Raw genomic sequence first — 22,445 nt, 5'->3', positions numbered from 1 at the left:
TGAAGAACACTATATTGATGTTCAGCAATAACAACACTATCAATCAAACACTCTGAGTCTGAACTCTCAGTTCATCCAGGACATTCAATCCTTGGTGATGCCTGAATAACGCCATGTCTATAACTCTGACAAATGCCTGGGTTATTCTGTCAGTGTAGCAACAACATTGCTGCACTTTCAGGCTTTGATTTTCACAAACTTGTGACCAATATTTTTGAAATAATGCGTTCACTCGGGAAAGTCCTTATTTGAGCAAAGCACAGATTAAAACTCTGCGCTCAGCCAACCATAACTAATTGCAATGATCTCTTAGATCAACATACACAAAAATACAGATGATTAAAAAAACACAGTGGACACTCAGATTTCTTGGATTTAACTACATGTCGTGTGCACAGGTTTTTGATGAAGAGAGGTGCATGGTTATCATTTCAAAGTCTTTTTTTCACCAACAGCCAGCAAGGACAAAAGCAGAAGACAAGAAAGAATTCATTCACACACACAGACACACATCACAGTCGTTCATCACTGGGTTTTGGTAACCATGAGAACGGCAGAAGGCACGAGACCTGCAACATAGAATACATTTCTTAGCCAGAGGATTCTCAGTGAAAACTGCTAGTGGTACAGAACAGCGATTTTTTTTTTTTTTTACAGTGAATAAGGCAGATATAAGACAAAAGGAGAATATTTTGGGGAACACAGTAGTTTTAACTCAAGCTAACCACCTCAAGAATGGTCCTGGTGGCCACTGAAACTGAGGGTTTCAGAGAAAACATGGTAGATCCCTACACTGTGGTACAGTACATGTCTCACAGAAAAACATCTCACAGTCATATCACAAACCCTAAGAAGAGGACATCAAAAAGACAAGATACTATTCTCCAAAGAGCCAGTAATCACATCATACTGACCACACTGTGCGAGTGGTTATCCACACAAAAAGAAGAATAATGACAATAGACTGGAATCTGTAATGATAAATAATGCTAGTGAACACCGATGGAAGCAACTTAATTTTCCTCTCTTCCACACTTACTTCCCCTCCTGCATAAAGAACCTTCTTAGTTCAGGGATATAAATAAAAGGAAAGAGTTTCAAACATGCAGACTGTCATGTGAACTGAGAATTGAAACAAACTTGCATCGGTCCCAGATATCGGTTGAAGGGACATTAAAAACAACAACCAACCCTACTTGCATCTCTCTAACTCTTGCACACTTACTTCACTTACCACATTTATCTCTCTCTCTCTCTCTCTCTCTCTCTCCCTTACTTCCCCATCTGTCTCTACATAACACTTACTTCCCCGCTTACCACATTTACTTCTCCATCTCTCTCTCTTCCTTTTCCATCTCTCTCTCTTCCTCCCTTACTTCCCCATCTGTCTCTATATAACACTTACTTCCTAACCTGCCTAGCGCCTCTCTCTTCCATACTTACTTCCCCGCTTACCACATTTATTTCTCCATCTCTCTTCCTTTTCCATCTCTCTCTCTTCCTCCCTTACTTCCCCATCTGTCTCTATAACACTTACTTCCTAACCTGCCTAGCGCCTCTCTCTTCCACACTCACTTCCCCGTTTACCACATTTACTTCTCCATCTCTCTCTCTTCCTTTTCCATCTCTCTCTCTTCCTCCCTTACTTACCCATCTGTCTCTATATAACACCTACTTCCTAACCTGCCTAGTGCCTCTCTCTTCCTTTTCCATCTCTCTCTCTTCCTCCCTTACTTCTCCATCTGTCTCTCTTCCTCCCTTACTTCTCCATCTGTCTCTATATAACACTTACTTCCTAACCTGCCTAGCGCCTCTCTCTTCCACACTCACTTCCCCGCTTACCACATTTACTTCTCCATCTGTCTCTCTCTCTCTTCCTCCCTTACTTTCCCATCTGTCTCTTCCAAACTTGCTTCCTCATCTGTCTCTATTTCACACCTACTTCCTAACCTGCCTCTTCCACACTAACTTCCACACCTGCCTCTCTTCCACACTCCCCATTAACCTCTCTTTCACATTTACTTCCCTCATCTCTATTCCAGTCCCATACTTTCTTCCACATCTGCAGCTCTCTTCAATACTTTCCCCACCCGCCTCTCTCTTGTACTTTTACTTCCCTGTCTGCCCCTCCCACACTTACCAAGCTCAGTCAGAGGTTTGCCCATGTCGTCTTCAGTGAAGACTTTGCGAGGAAAAGAGGTCATCAATGTAAAAGGACCGCTGCCGTCTGAGCGATTCATCTGAACGTAGACTCGCACTGCCGCCAGGGTTTCCTTAGCCTTGAAGGTCTGGGTCAACGCTTGACCATTCGTCAGTCGAATCTGCCAGGAAAGTTGCAAAAATGATGTGGTATTGTACAACAGTCAACACAAGCACCTTTTTCCAAAGCTTGTTTCCAAGTGAGGAGAGGCGTCTGCCTTCAAAAACATCTATGTTAGAGATTTAAGAGAAAATTGGCAGAAGCTTTAACACTGTATGATTCATGACAAATTGCTAACCTGAGCCAACAATGCAGTGTAATACTACATATATTAAAAAATCAAAACTTTAAAAACAGATGTTCTGTTGTACGCTATCTCCTCATAAAAAAGTTTGGCTTCTTTTTTGGGGAAGGAAGACTGACAAGCTGTGCAACCTTTCTTTGAACTGATGCAAAAGCCTGTGGTTATCTCTCAGAATGCACACACAAACTTGTGTAACACATACACACACATGTTCACACACACAAACACACTCACCTGCAATCTTGCTTCATCATATTCTTTCTTCTCTGCAGGAGCAGCGGGGGTTGATGCAGCAGGGCTGGCTTGTGCAGGAGGGCTACTTGGCGTCTGTTTGGCAAACTGTAACACCATTTGTGACACTGATTTCAAACACAACTCAGAACAGATAAAGAATAAGGAGTTAGAAGCAAACAAAATGTGAAGGCACAAGAGACAAAAATACTTAAATAGTCACACACACATACTGAAGCTCCTCACTCTAACCTGAACCAAACAATATAGATAAGTACAATTTGTTGACACAGTAGCATGGGTGGGAGCTCAAATGCTGAACTCAGAATTTGGGTAAGGGTCCTAGGGTCATTCATATGTCCCAGTGGGGTGCAAAAAAAAACACACACACAAAAAACATCTAATCAGAAAAGATTTACAATATGTAAGGATTCACACCAATGCAGTTGAATAAAAAAAAATCAGGTTCTGGATCCTCCAACCCCCCCCCCCCCCCCCCCCCCTAAAAATGCAATTGAACATTCATCCTGATTTCCTCTCAACATCAAATTGATAAGCTCTTACCCGCGCAGCTCTCTCTATCTTGTCTTTTTCAATCTCATCTTTAACCCTCTGTCTGAAACCATAACAAAGCATAAAGTCAACAATAAAAATAAATTACATCAATGTACATTCACACACACACACACCTTCAAATACACTGAGATTAAAAATAAAATGATACAGACGAGTAATAAACAGTTTTAAACATGGTCATGATCTCTTTTTTTACATTTAGTCAAGTTTTGACTAAATGTTTTGACATAGAGGGGGAATCGAGACGAGGGTCGTGGTGTATGTGTGTGTGTCTGTCTGTCTGTCTGTGCGATTCAGACCAAACTACTGGACCGATCTTTATGAAATTTGACATGAGAGTTCCTGGGAATGATATCCCCGGACGTTTTTTTCTTTATTTCGATAAATGTCTTTGATGACGTCATATCCGGCTTTTTGTAAAAGTTGAGGCGGCACTGTCACACCCTCATTTTTCAATCAAATTGATTGAAATTTTGGCCAAGCAATCTTCGACGAAGGCCGGACTTCGGTATTGCATTTCAGCTTGGTGGCTTAACACTATTGTGACTAGCATTGCCACGGCGTTAACGTCCTGCCTGCCCAAGCTTGCCACCATGAAACTTCCCAAAAAACAGTAACTGTAAAGAAATCTGTCTAGCAAGCTTGAATTAAGTCCAATCACCACCAAATTTTGTGTACTAATTAAAAAATGAATGCCCAGTTCAGTCGTGCTATTTATAAGTTTGCCACGCGATTTGTTTTAGCAAAGGGGGGGGTGAAAGGGGGATAATTTGTGTTTTTTAACGTTTTTTTGTGTGTGTTTTCTTTTCCACTGCTTTTTTAAAAGTTATTTTTTAACAGAAAGTATTATAAATAATTTTATAACCAAACAAGGTGTAAAACCTATGAATTAGCTGAAATATTGTTAAAATTCTACACAGGAATAAGGAGACAGTACAAAGAAAAAAACAAGCAAATCCCGCATTCACTCACAGCATCCTGACTCAAATGAAACAAAACTGTGACACTCACCAAATGATGTCTAGGTAATCCATATTGAATATAAGTCACATTTTCACAACAAAGTCCCAACTGTACACCTATGAACATTTCCAAAAGGATTAGGCTCCAGCCATCCATTGTTATCAGTGCTGCCACGCCCCCCTTGCAACTACACATTCGAAGATTCATGCAGTACCACCCTAACACATGTAGTTTGCCGACTCATACTAGCAGCAACAACAGGACTGTTTCATCCTCAATATCACTGCTATTATCGCTTTCTTGAGGCGAAAACAACACGTCTGAATCATGATCTACAGGGTCCTCAAGATCCAACATCCGGAGAATCTCCTCCCGTGACAAGGCTCGCCTTCGATTCATTTTTTTTCTCGAAAAAACCGCACAAATCAGGCTAATATTGCATATGGCGGAAGGGCACACCAAGTGTGTCAAGGGAAACAACTCAATTTACTGCAAGCTTCAAAAACCGGGAAGCAATCACGAGTCGTGTACCTTGTATGTCTAATACTAAAATAGTCACTTCCCGTCCGTGGGCGTTGCAGCGCTATTACTAATATAGTCACCTCCCGTCGCGAAAGTGTTAAAAATTAAATAATGACTTTTGTCATTGAAAATCTAAAAATGGTAAAAAAAAAATTTTTTTTTTAAAACGATCCAAATTTACGTTCATCTTATTCTTCATCATTTTCTGATTCCAAAAACATATAAATATGTTATATTTGGATGAAAAACAAGCTCGGAAAATTAAAAATACAAAAATTATGATCAAAATTAAATTTTCGAAATCAATTTAAAAACACTTTCATCTTATTCCTTCTTGGTTCCTGATTCCAAAAACATATAGATATGATATGTTTGGATTAAAAACACGCTCAGAAAGTTCAAACGAAGAGAGGTACAGAAAAGCGTGCTATCCTTCTCAGCGCAACTACTACCCCGCTCTTCTTGTCAATTTCACTGCCTTTGCCACGAGCGGTGGACTGACGATGCTACGAGTACGTGTATACGGTCTGTTGCTGAAAAATTGCATTGCGTTCAGTTTCATTCTGTGAGTTCGACAGCTTGACTAAATGTTGTATTTTCGCCTTACGCGACTTGTTTATTATTTAGTAATTGTACCATGGAACCAGCTAAGTTCAGGAAAGACACAACAATAACATTTAACAAGAAGGGCAAAGCCCATACGACTCACATGCTTGACCTTGACCTTTACATGACCTTGACCTTCAGGGTCAAGGTCAAATAACTAAACCTAGCAATGACATCATACACTAAGAACTGCTTTACACATTTTTCCTACCAAAATACATGTGACCTTGACCCAAACACAAAGCTGTTAATTCAAGACATAGGAAGTACAATGGTGCTTATTGGCTCTTTCTACCATGAGATATGGTCACTTTTAGTGGTTCACTACCTTATTTTGGTCACATTTCATAAGGGTCAAAGTGACCTTGACCTTGATCATATGTGACCAAATGTGTCTTATGATGAAAGCATAACATGTGCCCCACATAATTTTTAAGTTTGAAACAGTTATCTTCCATAGTTCAGGGTCAAGGTCACTTCAAAATATGTATACAATCCAACTTTGAAGAGCTCCTGTGACCTTGACCTTGAAGCAAGGTCAAGATGCTATGTATGTTTTTTGGGGCCTTGTCATCATACACCATCTTGCCAAATTTGGTACTGATAGACTGAATAGTGTCCAAGAAATATCCAACGTTAAAGTTTTCCGGACGGACGACTCGGGTGAGTACATAGACTCACTTTTGCTTCGCATGTGAGTCAAAAACCAGAATTATTGAAAATTACATGAGAACTGCACTTTAATGTTACACAAAACATAATACATACACTTTTTCAATATTTCTCCCTCTCTTCTCTCATACATATATCACATGCTTAAATGAAGAGTATCCTGATATGATTGAATTATCTAACAGAACACACCACTCTCAAATCATTACCTTGCCATCTTTTCTTCCAGTTTCTCTCTCCTGCGTTCTTCAGCAATTTTTCTCATTTCTGCTTCTTCGTGTCTGTAAACAACACAGCACTGTATAAGATTCCAGGCAATCATTTGTCTGTTTATTCAATATGACTTTTAGCCAATGTTACACTCCAGACACACCCACATTAACAAGGAGAAAAGATATAACACTATGCCAATATGCTTTTGAATTCCTGTAAAACTGTTGATTACAGCAGGTCTCATTTTCTCATGCACCTAAACCATCATAACCAGATTTGTTACCAAAACGTATTACACGTCCCAGATAAAAAGTAAAACAGACATCTAAAAGAAAGAAACAAGAAAACAAAAAACATGCAATACAAAATGTACAAGAAAAACAATGAACAAGTAAACAATACTCCTTGAGTACACAGTGAAATAGACAGCGTTTATGCGTGCGTTTGTCTGCAACTATGTGTTGCACAATTTCATATTTTTTCACCAGCAGCTTTGTCTCTTAAAGATCCAACAAAAATTAAACACCCTACTTTTGCTTGATATCAGTAAGGTCTTTGCCAGCGGCGCGGCGAATCTTTTCTCGCTGTATTTGCTCTTCTTTCTCCTGCTGTTCCTTTTCTTGTCGTTTCTGCTTCAGCTTTTCCTGCAACCTGTCAACAAAACGCACAACCTACATCAACATGCAAACACACCATTAGTTTAGCTGTTAAGTCAGCCAGAAAAAATGTTGAGGAGCTGAAATCGAAGACTAGTTTTTGTGCCCTTTTTTTGTGTACAAGATTCCAAGACTTTGTACAGAACCCCCCACACACAAAAAAAAAGAAGGAAAAAAAAAGAACTAAAACACATAGAACGTGTGTTTTGATTCAAAATCAGTATTTGTGTGTGTTTCACTGTTTCCATTTTATGGCTACCTACTTCTGCTTCTGTTCTTCCTTCTCTTCTGCTGTCAATGGTTTGATCTCCTCAACACTCTCAGAAAAACTGGCATGTTGTGTTCGTGCTGCATGAGCCTGAGCATCCAGCTCGCTTTTCAGCAGTTTACCACACCTGCACAAAAAGGGGAACAATGTTATTATTTTTTTATTTTTTAACTGGTATGAAGTCTGACTGCTCTAATAACCAAATAAAAAGGTTTCTCACATTTTCATGATAAAAACTTCCGAATTACCTACAAACACCAGCACACAAAGAGAAACACTTACACACAAACAGTTCAGAAACATGCAGAGTTGCCTACCCTCCACCTATGACACAGACTCTCACACACACACATGCATACACAACACCCCCCCCCCCCCCACCCCTCCCTAAACACCTTTCCACCATTGGAGACCAAAGCACAAACTAGCACTCACTCATCACACTTGATTGACTTGGCCTGTTCCGCAGGTGGATCCCCGCTTGCAGCAGCTGTTTCTCCACCTGTTTCTTGTACCGCCTGGCCTGTGATCAAATACAATCCCAACCATTTCAATGTCTGCAACATTTCATTTAGAACATCAAAGTTTAGAAAACACTACTGTGGACCACAATTTTCTTGTTGTATTATTTGCTGGTATGAAAATTGAGTACAAAACAAAATACCCTACAATCAGTGATCGCCCTTGAAGAGTAATACACCAGTCAATTATCATAATGCTACAAACTATAAAGCAGAAGCAGAAGCTCTCATGCAGGCCGCCTCCTTGGTTCAGGACTCCGCAGACCCTTGCTACCAAGTTGTCTTCCTCTCGGACGCCCTTTCAGTCCTTCAGGCCCTAGAGAACGACAAACTCCCACAGCTGGCCAAAGCATTACAGATGGTCAGACACACCAGAAGAGTTGTCCTCCAGTGGATACCAGCACACTGTGGGATACCAGGAAATGAAAGGGCAGATGAGCTGGCGAAAGAAGGAGCCGTGGAAGACCAACCTGAAAACAGTGTCAGCTTTAGTGAGCAGAAGACAATCATCAAGGCATTGATGAGGCCAAGGACAAACAGAGATGACTACCACACATTGTCCAGAGAGCAGCAAGTCAACCTCATCAGGCTGCATACTGGCCACAACAGGCTCAATGCTCACATGAACCGAAAGTTCAAGCTGGCGCCATCACCAACCTGTGCCTGCGGTCAAGAAGACCAAACAGCGGAACACATCTTACAGCGATGTCCCTTACTAGATGAGGAACGAAAAGAAGTGTGGCCGTCACCAACTCCCTTGCAGACCAAACTATATGGCAGTCGACAGGAGTTGGAGAAAACGACAACATTTATCACCAGTGCTGGACTGATCGTGTAACCTCTGCGAACGCCAAGAAGAAGAAGAATTATCATAATGCTAAAAACTGCAGCCGCAACGTCCTTTAGTTTCTGAAACACACCTAGATCTTGAAACTGACAAGGAAGATATTAAGATTTATAGGTGTGAGTCCCACAATTTCCCAAAATGTGTCAATTTATAGCAGTTTTTCAGGCTTACCAAGCACGTTTCCTTCTGGATTTTTTATATCCATTGGTACATCAATGTCAGGGTCATCTTCATGGGCCATGATCCTGTTTAGATTAATCAGAGGAAAAAATTTAAATAAAAAGAAAACTCACCAGTAACCAGGTTAGGTACGTTTATATCTATAATCAATATTTCGGCACGTTACTGCCTTCTTAGAAAAAAATTAGTCAGAAAAGAATCCTGGATCTTCAAACTGCAAGAGAAATATGAATTATTGAAGTATAAATTAATGATTCAAGTGTCATATCCAGGCAGTTCTGACTTAACTCACAGGGCTTTTGTTAAAAATCCATACAAATTTGATTCTGAAGATATCGTGACATAATGTACAATAGTAGTTATGGTTAGATGTGGCTGTGATATCCACATTTATCAGTCACAATGTCGAGAAAAGAGGAATCATATCAGATCGAGGCGTAAGCCGAGATCTGATGTTTCCGCCTTTTGAGACATCGTGACTGATAGATGTGGATATCACAGCCACATCTAATGATAACGAATTTATTGCGTTTTGTTTTGGACAGTTTTATGCATCCTTTTTCAAAATAAACAAGACAGGCTCTTCCGTAAACCTCCTGTCGGTAGCTGCTAAGGAGTCTTCTTTGGGATCACCTCAAGGTCTCGGCCAACCAAGACTATGGCATACTCGTAGCAAAGCCGCCAAATGGTACCGTAAACCAAGAATAGTGACGTAAGAGAATAGAATGTCGTCTTTTGATTTGGAACGTGACGTGTTTCAGAATTTCTTCTCGACAACTCGGATGGTCGTTTTCACTGAACACATTGAACTGAAGTGATCAGAATTTCACTTGCACAGAACTGTCCCTGCTGAAAGACTTGCGATTATGTAACAATGCGCGAGTCGCGATGATCCAGGTAGGAATTATGCACAGTGAATGTGACCTCTTCCAGTCTCTCTCCCTTTCATTCCCTGTTTTCTTCATCGAGTCGTCAGGTCAGTTACGTTTTAATCTCAGGGCTGGTGCGGTGTAAACCATTGTGCCTGCAGACACTTTTGCTTCTATCTCGCTAGGGGGTGAAATTTCTTTCAAATTGTAGTCAAAGTTATCCAGTTCTCACAAGTGTCTGCTGCTTGTGTCTCTTGATGTTTTTCTGCTAAATTACCATTCAATGCAACCCCCGTCGGTAAGACTTCAGATCCCATTTCTAGGACACATGACTGCGTACAAAAGATTGGGCATGCTTTTATCTTTTTTGACGATTTGCCTTTTCACTTGTGTACTCAATTCTTCATCAAAGAATGTTTATGGGAAATATCTCGCTCCACTGTTTTTGAAGTGACCGTCTAAAGATGGCGCCCATAAGTGATTAGTCACTTCCTGCGAGATATCACTTGGCTATGACGACTTCCTGCAATGTATCAATTGATATAGGGTGCATGTTTGACCAATGGTTAGTTACAGTTTCATCATGTGACCCGTAAAAACGCAATAAAAGATGTTGTAATATGATACAGTTCCTCAGGCGTAACGCCAAATTAGGTTTACCAATCAATCAGACTGTGTGTATTAAATAGTGCTACCCATTCACAGTGAACATGGACATACTTGTAAACCTACAGAGTACAGTATACCCCCAACCTGCCCTAAAGTAGCTTTATACTATTTTGCAACATTAGTCCAAATCTATCCATAAATTATGGAGTCCATACGTGTTGAAACATTTGTGTACTTTCCTTAGTGGAATCATTTTTGGATATACCACATATCTCTATCTTGTACTCACCAGTCCATTGCAATCTGCACTCCCTTGTACCCTGTTTTTGCCAGAGCCTTCTCACTATACAAGCACAAAAGTATAAACACAATGATGTATTATGTCATTTTCTGCGTAAGCAAGCAAAGTCATATGCTTATAAGTTCATTATAGATGAAGACAGTAATGCGGATCAGTGTCTTGACAATCAATTACAGCATATTTAAAAGTGAAAGGGAAAAACACAGGTCTCATCACTCATGAGTCAGCAGGTGAACACTCCAACAGCAAGTCGGGCAACAATGCGACTTATTTCAACTCGAATCAGCTTTGTATTTTGAAGACATACTATTGAAATGGTTCAGCAAGCAATACTCACGCTCTGACTTGGGGAAACCCCATCTCACCCAGAATTTCAACGTCTGTGGGCATGTTTGGTTGTTATGAAGACAAATTCCACGCGCCTCTTGTTTCTCAGTTTCTGTTCTCCAATGGCTGCCGACCTTTACTACTTTCAAACAAGAAAGATTGATTCATCAAGGGAGAGCACGCTTCAAGCTCTAAATTCTGCGGTGTCGTCTGCTCATAGATGTGTATTGACGTCAAGGGATATATCTATGGTCTGCTTCACTACGTTGATGTTTAACTTTCCTTTCAAAGCTTGAATGATAAACGCCATAATATGCATGCTTCGATATAAAACAAATTAAAAACCCAACAACGTTTGCTGCTACATGAGTTTAGCTGCTGCATCAGCAGTAAGCTTATCCTTTTCTTGTGCATCTATATATATATACGACTTGTGTCTGTCTGTGTGTTTGTGTATCTGTGTGTTTGTGTATTTGTGTATTCGCCATGCACGCCCAAAGTTCTCGATGGATCTGCTTCAAATTTGGTGGGCTTATTCAGAGAGACCCCGGACACAACCTCATCGATGAGATATTTCAACACGTGCTCTCAGCGCGCAGCGCTGAACCGATTTTGGTTCCACCTCAGCTATTTTGGTTCCACCTCAGCTACCCGGGCCCCCATACCGACACACCATAGCCGCTACACCACATCACAACGCCAAAGTTCTCGGTGGATCTTTTTCAAATTTGGACACCGTATTCAGCTACACCCCGGACACAATATCATCGATGAGATATTTCAACACGTGCTCTCAGCGCGCAGCGCTGAACAGATTTTTGTTTTTGTGTTCATTTCACCATTATAAGTAACTCTTCCTTATCTTCTCCAGTGTTTGGCGTTTATCTCCCTTCCTTCGTGTGGCTTTCCCGTTCAGTTGTAAGTTACTATTACTATTTTTAGAATGTCACTGCGCTGTCCACAACGCTTCCCTTGCACCCGTAAGTTGTTCTTACTGTCAAAGTGAAAAGGTCGAATCAATTTATAGCCACGCGAAAAATACACTCTCACCTATCTCTATATATTTATAGATACAGATATGCATATATATATACGGCTTCTCTGTGTGTGTGTGTTTGTGTGTGTGTGTGGGAAAAAACCTGTGTTTTGTAGAGTTCTGTTTGTGATGTGGTCTAGCGGCTTTTGTCTGTCTGTATGTTCTGGCATGTGAGAAGCCACAGCAGATAATATAGGGCTAAGAAATAAGCTCTAAAATTCTCAATCCCGTTTGACAGGACTTCGCCTTCAAAGGTGATTGTGGTGAACCGCCACGCTGTCTGTCTCTGTCTCGCGCCGTTCACCTCAAATTCCCGTTTCTGAGGTTCTATTGTTAGAATGTCACTGCGCTGTCCACAACGCTTCCCTTGCACCCGTAAGTTGTTCTTACTGTCAAAGTGAAAATCAATTTATAGCCACGCGAAAAATACACTCTCACCTATCTCTATATATTTATAGATATAGATATACATATTTATATATACGGCTTCTCTGTGTGTGTGTGTGGGCAAAAACCTGTGGATTGTAGAGTTCTGTTTGTGATGGGGTCTAGCGGCTTTTGTCTGTCTGTATGTTCTGGCATTTGAGAAGCCACAACAGATAATATAGGGCTAAGAAATAAGCTCTAAAATTCTCAATCCCGTTTGACAGGACTTCGCCTGCAGAGGTGATTGTGATGAACCGCCACGCTGTCTGTCTCTGTCTCGCGATTCACCCCGGCGAAGCCGGGTATTCCTCTAGTAATATATATATATGTCTCCCTTTGGCATTTTTTAAATTTGTCAAATTTTAAAGGTGGTCGTCTACATTTTTGCTTTTTTTCAATAATCTTATGGTTAGATTTCGCTAAAAAGTTATGTCAGATGATGAATGAACCATGGGGAAAAAAGTTATAGAAAAAAAAATATATGTAAAAAAAGATTTTATTTTTGGGTAGCGTGACTCACGCTTCCAATATTTTGTTTTCTGTTTGCTGAGAACATGTGCTTTGCCTAAAAATACTGACCAATCAAATTCATGTCACTATGCTTATAACCACGCCCAAACAAGTGCAGCAACAGATTGACACTGGAGCGCTGTCCACGCTTTTTTTTAAACGCACGAAATGCACGGGATTTGAGAGGAGTTTTGCGCTTGGCATTTTCCAAATAAGGATATCCTACTATGAGTACTACGCTGGAATACTACAATGAATTTTCAAACGGCTACACTGGCTTCTTTTTTCCTGATCGAAAGGGGGTGTATTGTTGATATTTGTAGATAATAGACTCTGCATTTTAATGGTCAAATGGCGATTTCGGTATAAAAATGTAGACAAGGACCTTTAACAGTGATTCTGGTGATACATGCAGGTCTGTATTCTATGATCCTCAGGTCTTTCTCAGTCTCAATGTGTATCATGCCATTTTTTTTCTTTAATTGTTCCCACGATAGCATCTGTATTGTTGTTCCAAGACTTTGAGGACAATATATGTCAGTTGCAACCTTGGATTGGAAAATATGTATCTACAGGTCCAAGTGTCCTGGCTACAACAAAATAATTTGCTCAGAAGACCTACATGGGGTCGGACCAAAGCATCAGAACAAAAAAGTATTTGCCAGAGACCCAACAACCTGATAGCAACTCTGCATCATATCTGCTGGTGTGTGTGTACCAACCATTCACCATTTTCTTGGATCAGTGCTAGTTTGCAAGTTAAGACTAGTCACATGCTGTAAATTCTCTCATTACCAGCCACTCACTCACTCTTTCTCTTTTCACACACAAAGCCACATGCAGTCTCTTGCTCTCTCTCTCTCTCTCTCTCTCTCTCTCTCTCTCTCTCACACACACACATACACACTCACAAAACAAGCTGATGACACCCGATGACTAGAATAACATTAACTCTTTATTTTGTTGAAAAATGAGCCAAACCAAAACAAGTAACAACAAAAAAGAGACGGTGACAAGGGGGACATACTAAAACCTATCTGAACTGGCTTCCACATGCAACCTGTTCATTTGTAGCTGGGTAACTAACTCAATTCAACATTGAATGGGCAGCAAATTACTACTAAAAGTTTCCATAAGAAATACACCAAATCAGTGTTAAAAGTCAAATAGAAATAGAGCAGACACAAACATTTCAAGTCAACTGCCGTTCTTCTTAGATTAATATTCAACCAGACCTGTACGCAATTTGTATTTTCTTTACTGAAAAAAAGTAAAAGATACATATGATAAAACCAAAGACAACCTTCCCCTTCAAAGTTTTAGGTATTATAATCAGAACCTATTCCAGGTAGCCTCCATAAACCAACGTATCAAATGAAAAATCATTCCGATATATATGGCTTTGCATATCAACAACACAGGGTATAAGTTGCGGTATGATACTACTGTATCTGTAAGGAAAGACTTGACTTGACTGCTTTTTTTGATTTCTCATTAGTTAAATTCCATTATCAGGAGATATTCTTAGATTAATTTACTGCAAAAAACAGTAGCAGAATAAACAAATTTATATAATAAAATCAATTAATTTGAAATAAAAAGTAATGTTTTTGTTACCTAATACAGGTCCATCATATCTATTCTCAGGCTTCAATTCAAGACAGACACATTAAAGTAGAATTAGTACATCTGAAATTATCATTTGCAGTTTTATCACAAAGGAAAATATGTCTGGCCAAATGTCTTCTCATTATAGTTCCCATGCACTCTACCACCTGAACTTACACTACATCTCGCACACACGCTCACATAAACAGGAGAAAGGGGAAGGGGAAGATTTTTTTAAAAGAACGTAAGGGACAAAACAGGCTCCACAAAAAGTACAAAACATCTAGCATGTGCAGCCAGTGCAAATAAAATGATGCCATATGACTTCATGTGAATCTGTCAAGGTCACAGAAAGTTTATCTCAACACTGTATCTAAATGAACAGAAACACTATAACTTCAAAACTGTCACGACTCGGTTAAACCATACATGATAAACTTCCATCAAAGATTTTGTTGTGTGCAGATAGGAATTGTCTCGCATATAGCAAAGAGCGATTATAAACTGACCTGGCACACCAATGTGACGTACCCCATTTTTCTTCACATGTATACAGCCAGTCATACAAAATAAAAGGAGGAAAAAAAACACCAGAACTAGAATTAGCAAAGAAATGCTGAGTTCATGACAGTTTAAAGTCCTTTTTTTAGGGACAGGGTTCTGCATTCAAATGACCATGATTTTCAAGAAGAAGAAATTGAGAAATGAAGCCTTTTACCCTTGTCACGACTGTGTGCTTACAGCTAATGATTTTCACACTTGATGGAGCATTAGTAAACCTGTGGGAATGGGGGGTGGGACATTGGGGCAGTAAAGAGCTGAGGCATAAAAAAAGACAACAAATATCTTGTAAACACACGATGCAGACAGACACAATCTTAACACGTTTGGAAAGTCTACCAGGTCTCTCAGATCTTTGTAATACATCAAATGAGAAAAAAAGAATGACAAAAATCTTTGATAATGAACACAATGATAAATGTTAAAATCTGTAACAGATATTGCATTTCATATAGTACAGCACATGTATTCAAAGTAAACAAACACACATTTCTGAAAGTGAATTATATAAGTTAACATTCAACAATACTTTGCACAGTTCTTTTAAAAATTCCACAGTGATGTTTAGCAGACAGACTTGACATTTGTTCTACAACTAAACACGAACTGTAAAACAATCCAGATGCAAAAATGAGCTGGTGCAAAGTCTTAAAGAAAAAAAGCTGGCTCACAAATATGTATGATATCAACACTTTGCTCCATATGCATGATGCCGACTCTCATAGCCAAACGACCAACCATTATCACATTCATGTGGTAAACGGCACAGATCAAAAATATGATTCAATGACCACATAATTCTCTAAATTTCCAGATGCTAATTTTACACCAGAAGAAAGCTAAACAGTATTGGCATTTAAAAACCAACAGTTACTGTCGTATCACCTTTTTACAAGGAAGTTTGAACCACCATTGCCTAAAATTCCACAGACGGCTAATTTCACGAGAAGAAAGCCAAACTATTTTGAACTACAGTATTGGCATTTAAAAACCAGCAGTTCCTGTCTTCTCACTTTTTCATTAGTGTATTTGAACAATCATTCTCAAAAACTTCACAGACATAAATTTCACAAGAGAAAAAAGCTAAACTGAACTTTTGCTGTATTGGCATTTAAAAACCAACAGTTACTGTGCAATCACTGTTTTCATGGGAAGATTGAACCAGAGACAAAGTAATAAAAAAGATTCTCAGAATTTCATTTTATCAAAAAGCTCAAGCTGCCAATAACTTGATCCTTCCCTTATTCACAAATGACTCCAAACACAGACGACATTTTTTCCTTCTTTCTTCTTCTTCATGCGGTGGGTTAAAATCTCTTAATTTCCAAACAAAAACATCTGCCATTTTGAGCATAGCTTGGTTTTTAACTTTTTACTGCTTGAACTTCTTTACAAAATCAGAAGTTTTAAGAAGGGTTGTAAACGAAGACAAGTCAACATGTCTATGGCACCTGTCTTATAAATAATGAGATGCAGCCACAAAGGTTACACTGACATTACACACATACACATTTGGCACATACATTCAAAACTGACGGCCCCTTGGCAATTGAAGTCTTCTAGAAGTTCAGCCTTACAACACTAGTGTGAAAAATGTAAAGTCCCTTCAAGCTGATGTGGCCCGAGCTCACACCAAATATCCCTGCCCACTTCCATTGAAATTCTAACCAGTGTCTACTGAAAACAGAAACAGGAAGACCTACATTTTTGAGAACAATCTAATAATGGATTGTTGTTGTTGTTTATATTTTTATTTTGTTATAAAAAAATTTTTTTTAATAATCTTCCATCATAACCTTACAACTGTTCTGCCACAATGTTTATGGCAAAATGTGCATTTAATGCATCAACTAAGACACCCTGTCTCTGTGCAAGATACACAGAAAATGAGTGATTCGTTTTTCGTTCGGGTGTTTTACTTGTGTACAGAGCAAAAACCTCCTTTCTCCTAACAGAAGCAGAATGAAAGTGCAAAACAGATTACACAGACAAGCACATGGAGCATTAAACAGGTTGTTTAGAACAAGCTAATTGCACTATGTATTAACATTTATCTTTGACAAGTGACTTGAGGCCATTTAAAATCTTTAACTGACTTAGATCTAAAAGCAACAAACAACAAACAAACAAGAACCAAACGTCAAACTGTCTCACATTGAAAATGAGATGCTGAACAGTTGTCCGAATGTGATTGTGAATATAAAACCAGCAAGCAAACATGACTGAATGCTAAACTGTCTTATATTAATGCGTAAATAGTCAAACTTGCGTTTTTTCGCTTCCTTCAATTTCACATCCTAGATAATGGGATAACTTTGCTGTCAATAAAATAAAAGAAGAGAGCATGCACACGAACACATCTTGAAACTAGAATAAATTACAGAGCAGATACCGCTTTGTATCCCCTCCTCCCCCCGGGGCGAACCCCCTTCTTAGCCCCAACCTCCCAATAAACAACAAAGCCAAAACCAAAAATTAGTCTATACCTCTACACATGGCATGTCTCGTCATTTAAACATTTTTGGAACACTTTTATCAGTTGACTGAATCAGGCCTTCTTTGAGGCATTACTTCCTCTATTCAGTGAAATGTTCCAATTGTTTTTCTCTCTATGCACCCAGCTTGCTTGACATGGATGTCACTTCTAGACTGCTTGATCATTTAAAAAGCCTTGTCACCTTACTCCAAACAAAATTTTCTTGCACCTGTTTTGACTCTGAATCTCAGTCAAACTGATATTTTCCTCACAAACTCATCTTCAATCAATCAATCAATGAAGCTTATATCGCGCATATTCCGTGGGTACAGTTCTAGGCGCTCTGCAGTGATGCCGTGTGAGATGAAATTTTATACGGCCAGTAGATTGCAGCCATGTCGGCGCATATTTACCTTTCACTTAACTTGTATAAACAGGTGTGCCGTAGTGCATAAAAGGTCCCTTCAAGTTCGATACATGTAACCGATTTTTCTGACATTGCTGTTGTCAAGTTCAACTAAACAACCATCTTCTTGTTTTTTGTCATATATGTCAACATTTCTTGTCTATTTAGACGATTTGTGGCTAGGTAACAGAGGCGTAGCTGACCCAAGTTTTTCGTCAATTACCTTGACATGCTGATGAAGAATAAAACCGAAGAATAATCACAAGTTTTGGAAAAATGTTGAGAAACAGATAAAGAAATGTTAAAGTAGACGTAAACATTTACATACCGCCCAGAGAAAACTACACCAAAACAAAACAAAAAAATAAATAAAAAGAATTAAAGCTTTGGATGCAGTTAAACGTTCACATTAATTTCACTTTACTTTCAACACCTATCAGTCTAGCACTGAAACCAGGCTTTTTATGTGTACAGCAATCAATTGCAGGACAACTAGTGAGAGCATCTCCACCCACAGAACACACTTCTCTCGTCCATCCAAACATTTACGAGCAATATCAGTGCATTTTTGTCTGATTACCAAAAGCTTGATCATACTCAGCGGGATAATTCAACAATGCACAAACTGCGTGTCAATCACCAGTGCAGGAACGAAATGGGGGAATCAAACACAACACCTAGACAAGAATCAAATGAAGTCTGACATTCAACACCCCTGTACTTTACCCGTACTTCAAGTTTGAGAGGGAGGAAAGAAGAACCATTTCTGATTGGAAAAAAAAAAAGCACTACAAAGTTCCATGTTCAAACAAGTAAGACTGGAAAATGTACAAGTGGGCAAACATAACGGTTCAAGGTATGTAACAGGCCCATGGACTGGATGCCTGAAAGTTCGAGCACACACACACAAACTCGTTCACACACACTGTTTTTCTCTCTCTCTTTCTCTGCCTCTCCCCCTCAGACACACACATACACTCACAGATACACACATTACTCATACACAACTGTGATCGCTCTCTAAGATGAATTATACCATTTAGTCCTAATAACAACGCTTTCAAGAAAATAATAAGTAATGTAGCATATGCATTATTAGCTCAATAGCAATGCATACAAACCAACCAACCAATCAACAAATAAATCAATCATGATATAGATTCACACGCTAAAATAGCATTCTAGCCAGAAAAATCTGCTAGTCTCAAGCTATCACAATCTGCTTCCTCTGTTGACAAAAGAAAAAGAATAAGTAAATAAAAATTAAATAAATAACAGAACCAAAATAAAAAGAGAGAAGTACTGATAACAAAGAGAAGGAAAAAGTAAAATGCTGTGCAAAATTACAATAGATAAATCTTTCATGACATGAAGACTACATTATTGAAATGTAACTATAAATAACACAATACACATCATAAACAATTATTTGTTTACAAATTGTGCTTGCTTGCCAAGATTGGCATGCCTTCCAACGCACAATATCTACCAAACAGTGTATAGTAATCATAATGTTTCAATGGAGACAAGTGACTTTTAGTCTGCAGAATATTTCAATTTCTTTCAGATACACGTTTTAACTCTTTTTGTCGTTCTCAAGGAAGGAGTATCACATTCAAATTAATGACAATGGTAGGTATGTAATTTGCATGGAGTAGAAGAGGTGGGGGAAAGGGGGAAGGAGAGGGGAAAGTGGGGGAAGGGGGACAGAGTGACACTGCACCCTACAAGATTCAGACTGCTGATCGTGGCCATCTTGACCACGAACAACTCAAACACACCTGTGAATTCTTTTAACCTCCACGTGTTGTTACATGAACATTTTGACCTTTGGTCCCCGCACGGCCCAGAATCTCACAGACTCAAACAGCAGACAAAGAATTCAGCCAACAAAAACAAAATACGTCGCTTAAAGTTTGCAAGCTTGTCCAGAAGAGAAATAAATGAAGCATGGCAGTTTTCAAGTCTCTTACTGGCACCTCCTCAAATAAGTTTGTTTTGCTGGCTGTCCCACGAAGAAAAGAAGTGACGAAACATGATGATGTGATGTCCACAAAATGGCAGTATCATTTACACACTGACGCCTGGCCACACACAAATATCGTCCTCAGTTCACTTCCCATTCCTGTGATGAGAGATATGATTGAACACACACATAGAAATAACAAAGTATTTAGGCCAAAGGAATTCCTGGCTCAAGATTTTTATTTTTTTCATTCTCTCCTAAACAAGAACTCGGTGACAAAACTAATATGTTCATATATTGCATCTGCTCTCGTCAAGAGAAAAATGAGACAAGCTAGTAAACAATTGCTTTGCATGGAAACGACTGAAGTGTGTGCAACATTTGGCTGAGGATGATTGGGACAGGTGGGCTGGGTATTGCTGTTGGGGACAAGTGGCAGAAATCAGCTTGTGGGAAATGTTGAGAAGAGATGCGCCAATGTTAGTATTTTTTTCTGACTGCATGAGGATAAAATGACATGATGTTTACCATGTTGTTTGGAAAGAGCATTGAAAATGAAGAGAGATAATTCTACTGACCTTTTCTTAATTTTTTGTAAAACTTAAAATAAATGTCCCTCACAGGTGTCAAAAAGTGAGCATCTCCAGTTTGTTTTTACATTGTACACATCATCTTGATTATACCTTATGATGGGTTCTCTGTTGGACTGCTCATTTTAACAACAAAAGTCAGTTCATGTGATCTAGCATCGTCAATGTACAATGAAAACAAGCTGTGACTCCCATCAGTACGCTTGTTCCAAAAGAAAACAAAAGTCACCCACGAAGGAATGAAACCGGCATGTGGTGCACCTTTGTAATTTTTGCCATACGTTATTACACTTGTGACAAACTCCGCCCTCTTCAGTCCATGATCCTCTGTTTCAGTGACACAGATGAGAAAGAATCACCGCTGACCCTACACAACCAGCGTTCCTGCTATGGATGGTTGTCATGGACACAGAGAATGTTCTGGAAGAAGCTAAAACGCCGGGTGGAGGAAAATCACAGCCCTCATCCGCTCGCAGGACCAAATGGAAGGGACATTGCTCGCCTTATGATGCAAAAAGTGATTTAAATTAAAACAATGATGACGAACTGCTCAAACAGGTTCTTAGATCACCTCCCGTCCCCTTCCCCACTCCCCCCACAGTACTGCAAACGGACAAGACTTGCAAGGTCACAGAAATCACACTGCCGACTCTTCGCGTGTAGGCAGTTCACCTCTCAAGAGACAAGTCCTCCATTTTTTTTTTGCTGGTGCATCAAGGGAAGGTGCACGCTGGAAGTGTAGGAACTGTGGGCCCTGGGCTACGCACATCAAGGGAGACAAGTGACGAGAAAGAGGAGAGGAGAGAAAAAAATGTCAAGTGGATATTCTTGTTGGTTCAGAGGACGCCTGCACCCTCAAGCGTGAGTTTGCCGTACTCGGGGTTGATGAAAGAAAAGCCACGGAACTCCTCCTGGTTGATGGCCTTGACCACTGCCGCGTCCACTGGGGTCAGCGTGGGCTCCTCGGACGTGAAGTCGCGGTCAAAGTTGTTGGCGTCCACCTTGGATTTCTGAAAACCACGTTCATTCCAGGTAAGGCGTTTGAATGGCCAACTTACTCATGGACTACGCATTTACTTAACAAGTGCGCCTCTTTTGAAGATTAGTAACAATTTTTTTTCACTTCTAGCAGATTTTCGTCTTATGGAAACCTGTTGAGAAAGTTACTGACCGACTAATTACTCGCTTTTTCACTCTCAGCACTTAAAATGATGCGACACACGAAATACTGAGAGCTTTTTCAAAGTTTGAAGTTTTTGTTCTACCCTGAGTGATCTGACCAAAACTGGGAACATTTTAACCCTGAAGAAGCCTTATTGACCCACCACACTGACCTCTCTACTGTGCTGGGTGCAGGTTTTTCACACCTGTCAGGTTCTCTTGATTTGTGAAAATGTACATGTACAGGGCTCAAAATGCAAAACCTTGAAATAAGTCATTTTAAAACAAGGTAGTACTAACCGTCGTGAACAACTTTTCTTCTTACGCACTACGGAAAAATTGCTTGGATTTTTTTTATATTATAAAAAATATCCTCGTACTCCAATAGGTATCACTTCACACTTACTATTTTTGGCTTGAATGGTGGCTTGACTTTCCGTTGCTCCAGCCCCTCCCAGTCGATTTTCTGATGAAAGAAGGAGTGGACAAAGATGGCTTTCTCTGCCCCCTGGGACTTAACACAGCCGAGACGCTTGGCAGGGTTCTTAGTCATGAACTGTGACAGACAAGCAAAATTCTCTCAGTGAACAAAGAAGCAAAAAAGCTAGTAAGAAAGCAACCAATCAACCAAGTAACAAACAAGCAAAAGAAGCAGCATGAAAAACGAAGAAGAAGAACCTAAATCAGAACTGCAAGACGCAGCAATGATTTGACCATACCTAGTTCAACATGGTGTGAACTCAGTATATCCTTCTCTTATGTGGACATTTTCAATGCACTCTGAATGGTATAGAAATGAGGGCAAGCATAGTTGTACCAAAAAAAGTACATACATGTAAA

At 39.6% G+C, this 22,445-nt stretch overlaps 2 protein-coding genes across 3 annotated transcripts in view; both read right to left on the bottom strand.

Moving 5' to 3' along the window:
* On the bottom strand, window positions 1-11,016 carry LOC138952384 (UBX domain-containing protein 1-like). Its single transcript, XM_070324047.1, has 11 exons — window positions 10,876-11,016; window positions 10,527-10,580; window positions 8,751-8,824; window positions 7,647-7,734; window positions 7,207-7,338; window positions 6,819-6,938; window positions 6,284-6,355; window positions 3,300-3,351; window positions 2,739-2,843; window positions 2,141-2,321; window positions 1-569 (listed from the first exon to the last, which is right to left on the bottom strand). The coding sequence occupies exons 1-11, from the start codon at window positions 10,926-10,928 to the stop codon at window positions 526-528; spliced, it is 975 nt and encodes a 324-aa protein (XP_070180148.1). The 5' UTR covers window positions 10,929-11,016; the 3' UTR covers window positions 1-525.
* A 2,754-nt stretch (window positions 11,017-13,770) lies between these two features.
* LOC138953093 (calcium-independent protein kinase C-like) overlaps window positions 13,771-22,445 on the bottom strand; it is a 39,260-nt gene continuing 30,585 nt past the window's right edge. For both annotated transcript variants that reach the window (XM_070324873.1, XM_070324874.1), the window contains exons 15-16: window positions 22,012-22,161; window positions 13,771-21,454 (exon numbers count right to left, since the gene is read on the bottom strand). In XM_070324873.1, the coding sequence (XP_070180974.1) occupies window positions 21,281-21,454; window positions 22,012-22,161 (324 nt within the window). In that variant the 3' untranslated portion in view covers window positions 13,771-21,280. The remainder of the gene's footprint in view (window positions 21,455-22,011; window positions 22,162-22,445) is intronic.

Source organism: Littorina saxatilis, linkage group LG17 (genome assembly GCF_037325665.1).
Source record: "Littorina saxatilis isolate snail1 linkage group LG17, US_GU_Lsax_2.0, whole genome shotgun sequence".
Taxonomy (NCBI): Eukaryota; Metazoa; Mollusca; class Gastropoda; order Littorinimorpha; family Littorinidae; genus Littorina; species Littorina saxatilis.
Note: the sequence above shows the minus strand (reverse complement) of the source record. Positions and strands in the feature narration are given on the sequence as shown.

Bases quoted from the DNA above. Each gene is read 5' to 3' on its own strand.
- LOC138952384 (XM_070324047.1), bottom strand. From the start codon at position 10,928: ATGCCCACAGACGTTGAAATTCTGGGTGAGATGGGGTTTCCCCAAGTC. The intron at 8,825-10,526 runs GTGAGTACAAGA...TAATCTAAACAG, and splicing joins GTGCAGATTGCAATGGACTG to GATCATGGCCCATGAAGATG. The intron at 6,356-6,818 runs GTAGGGTGTTTA...TGTTGTTTACAG, and splicing joins CTTACTGATATCAAGCAAAA to ACACGAAGAAGCAGAAATGA.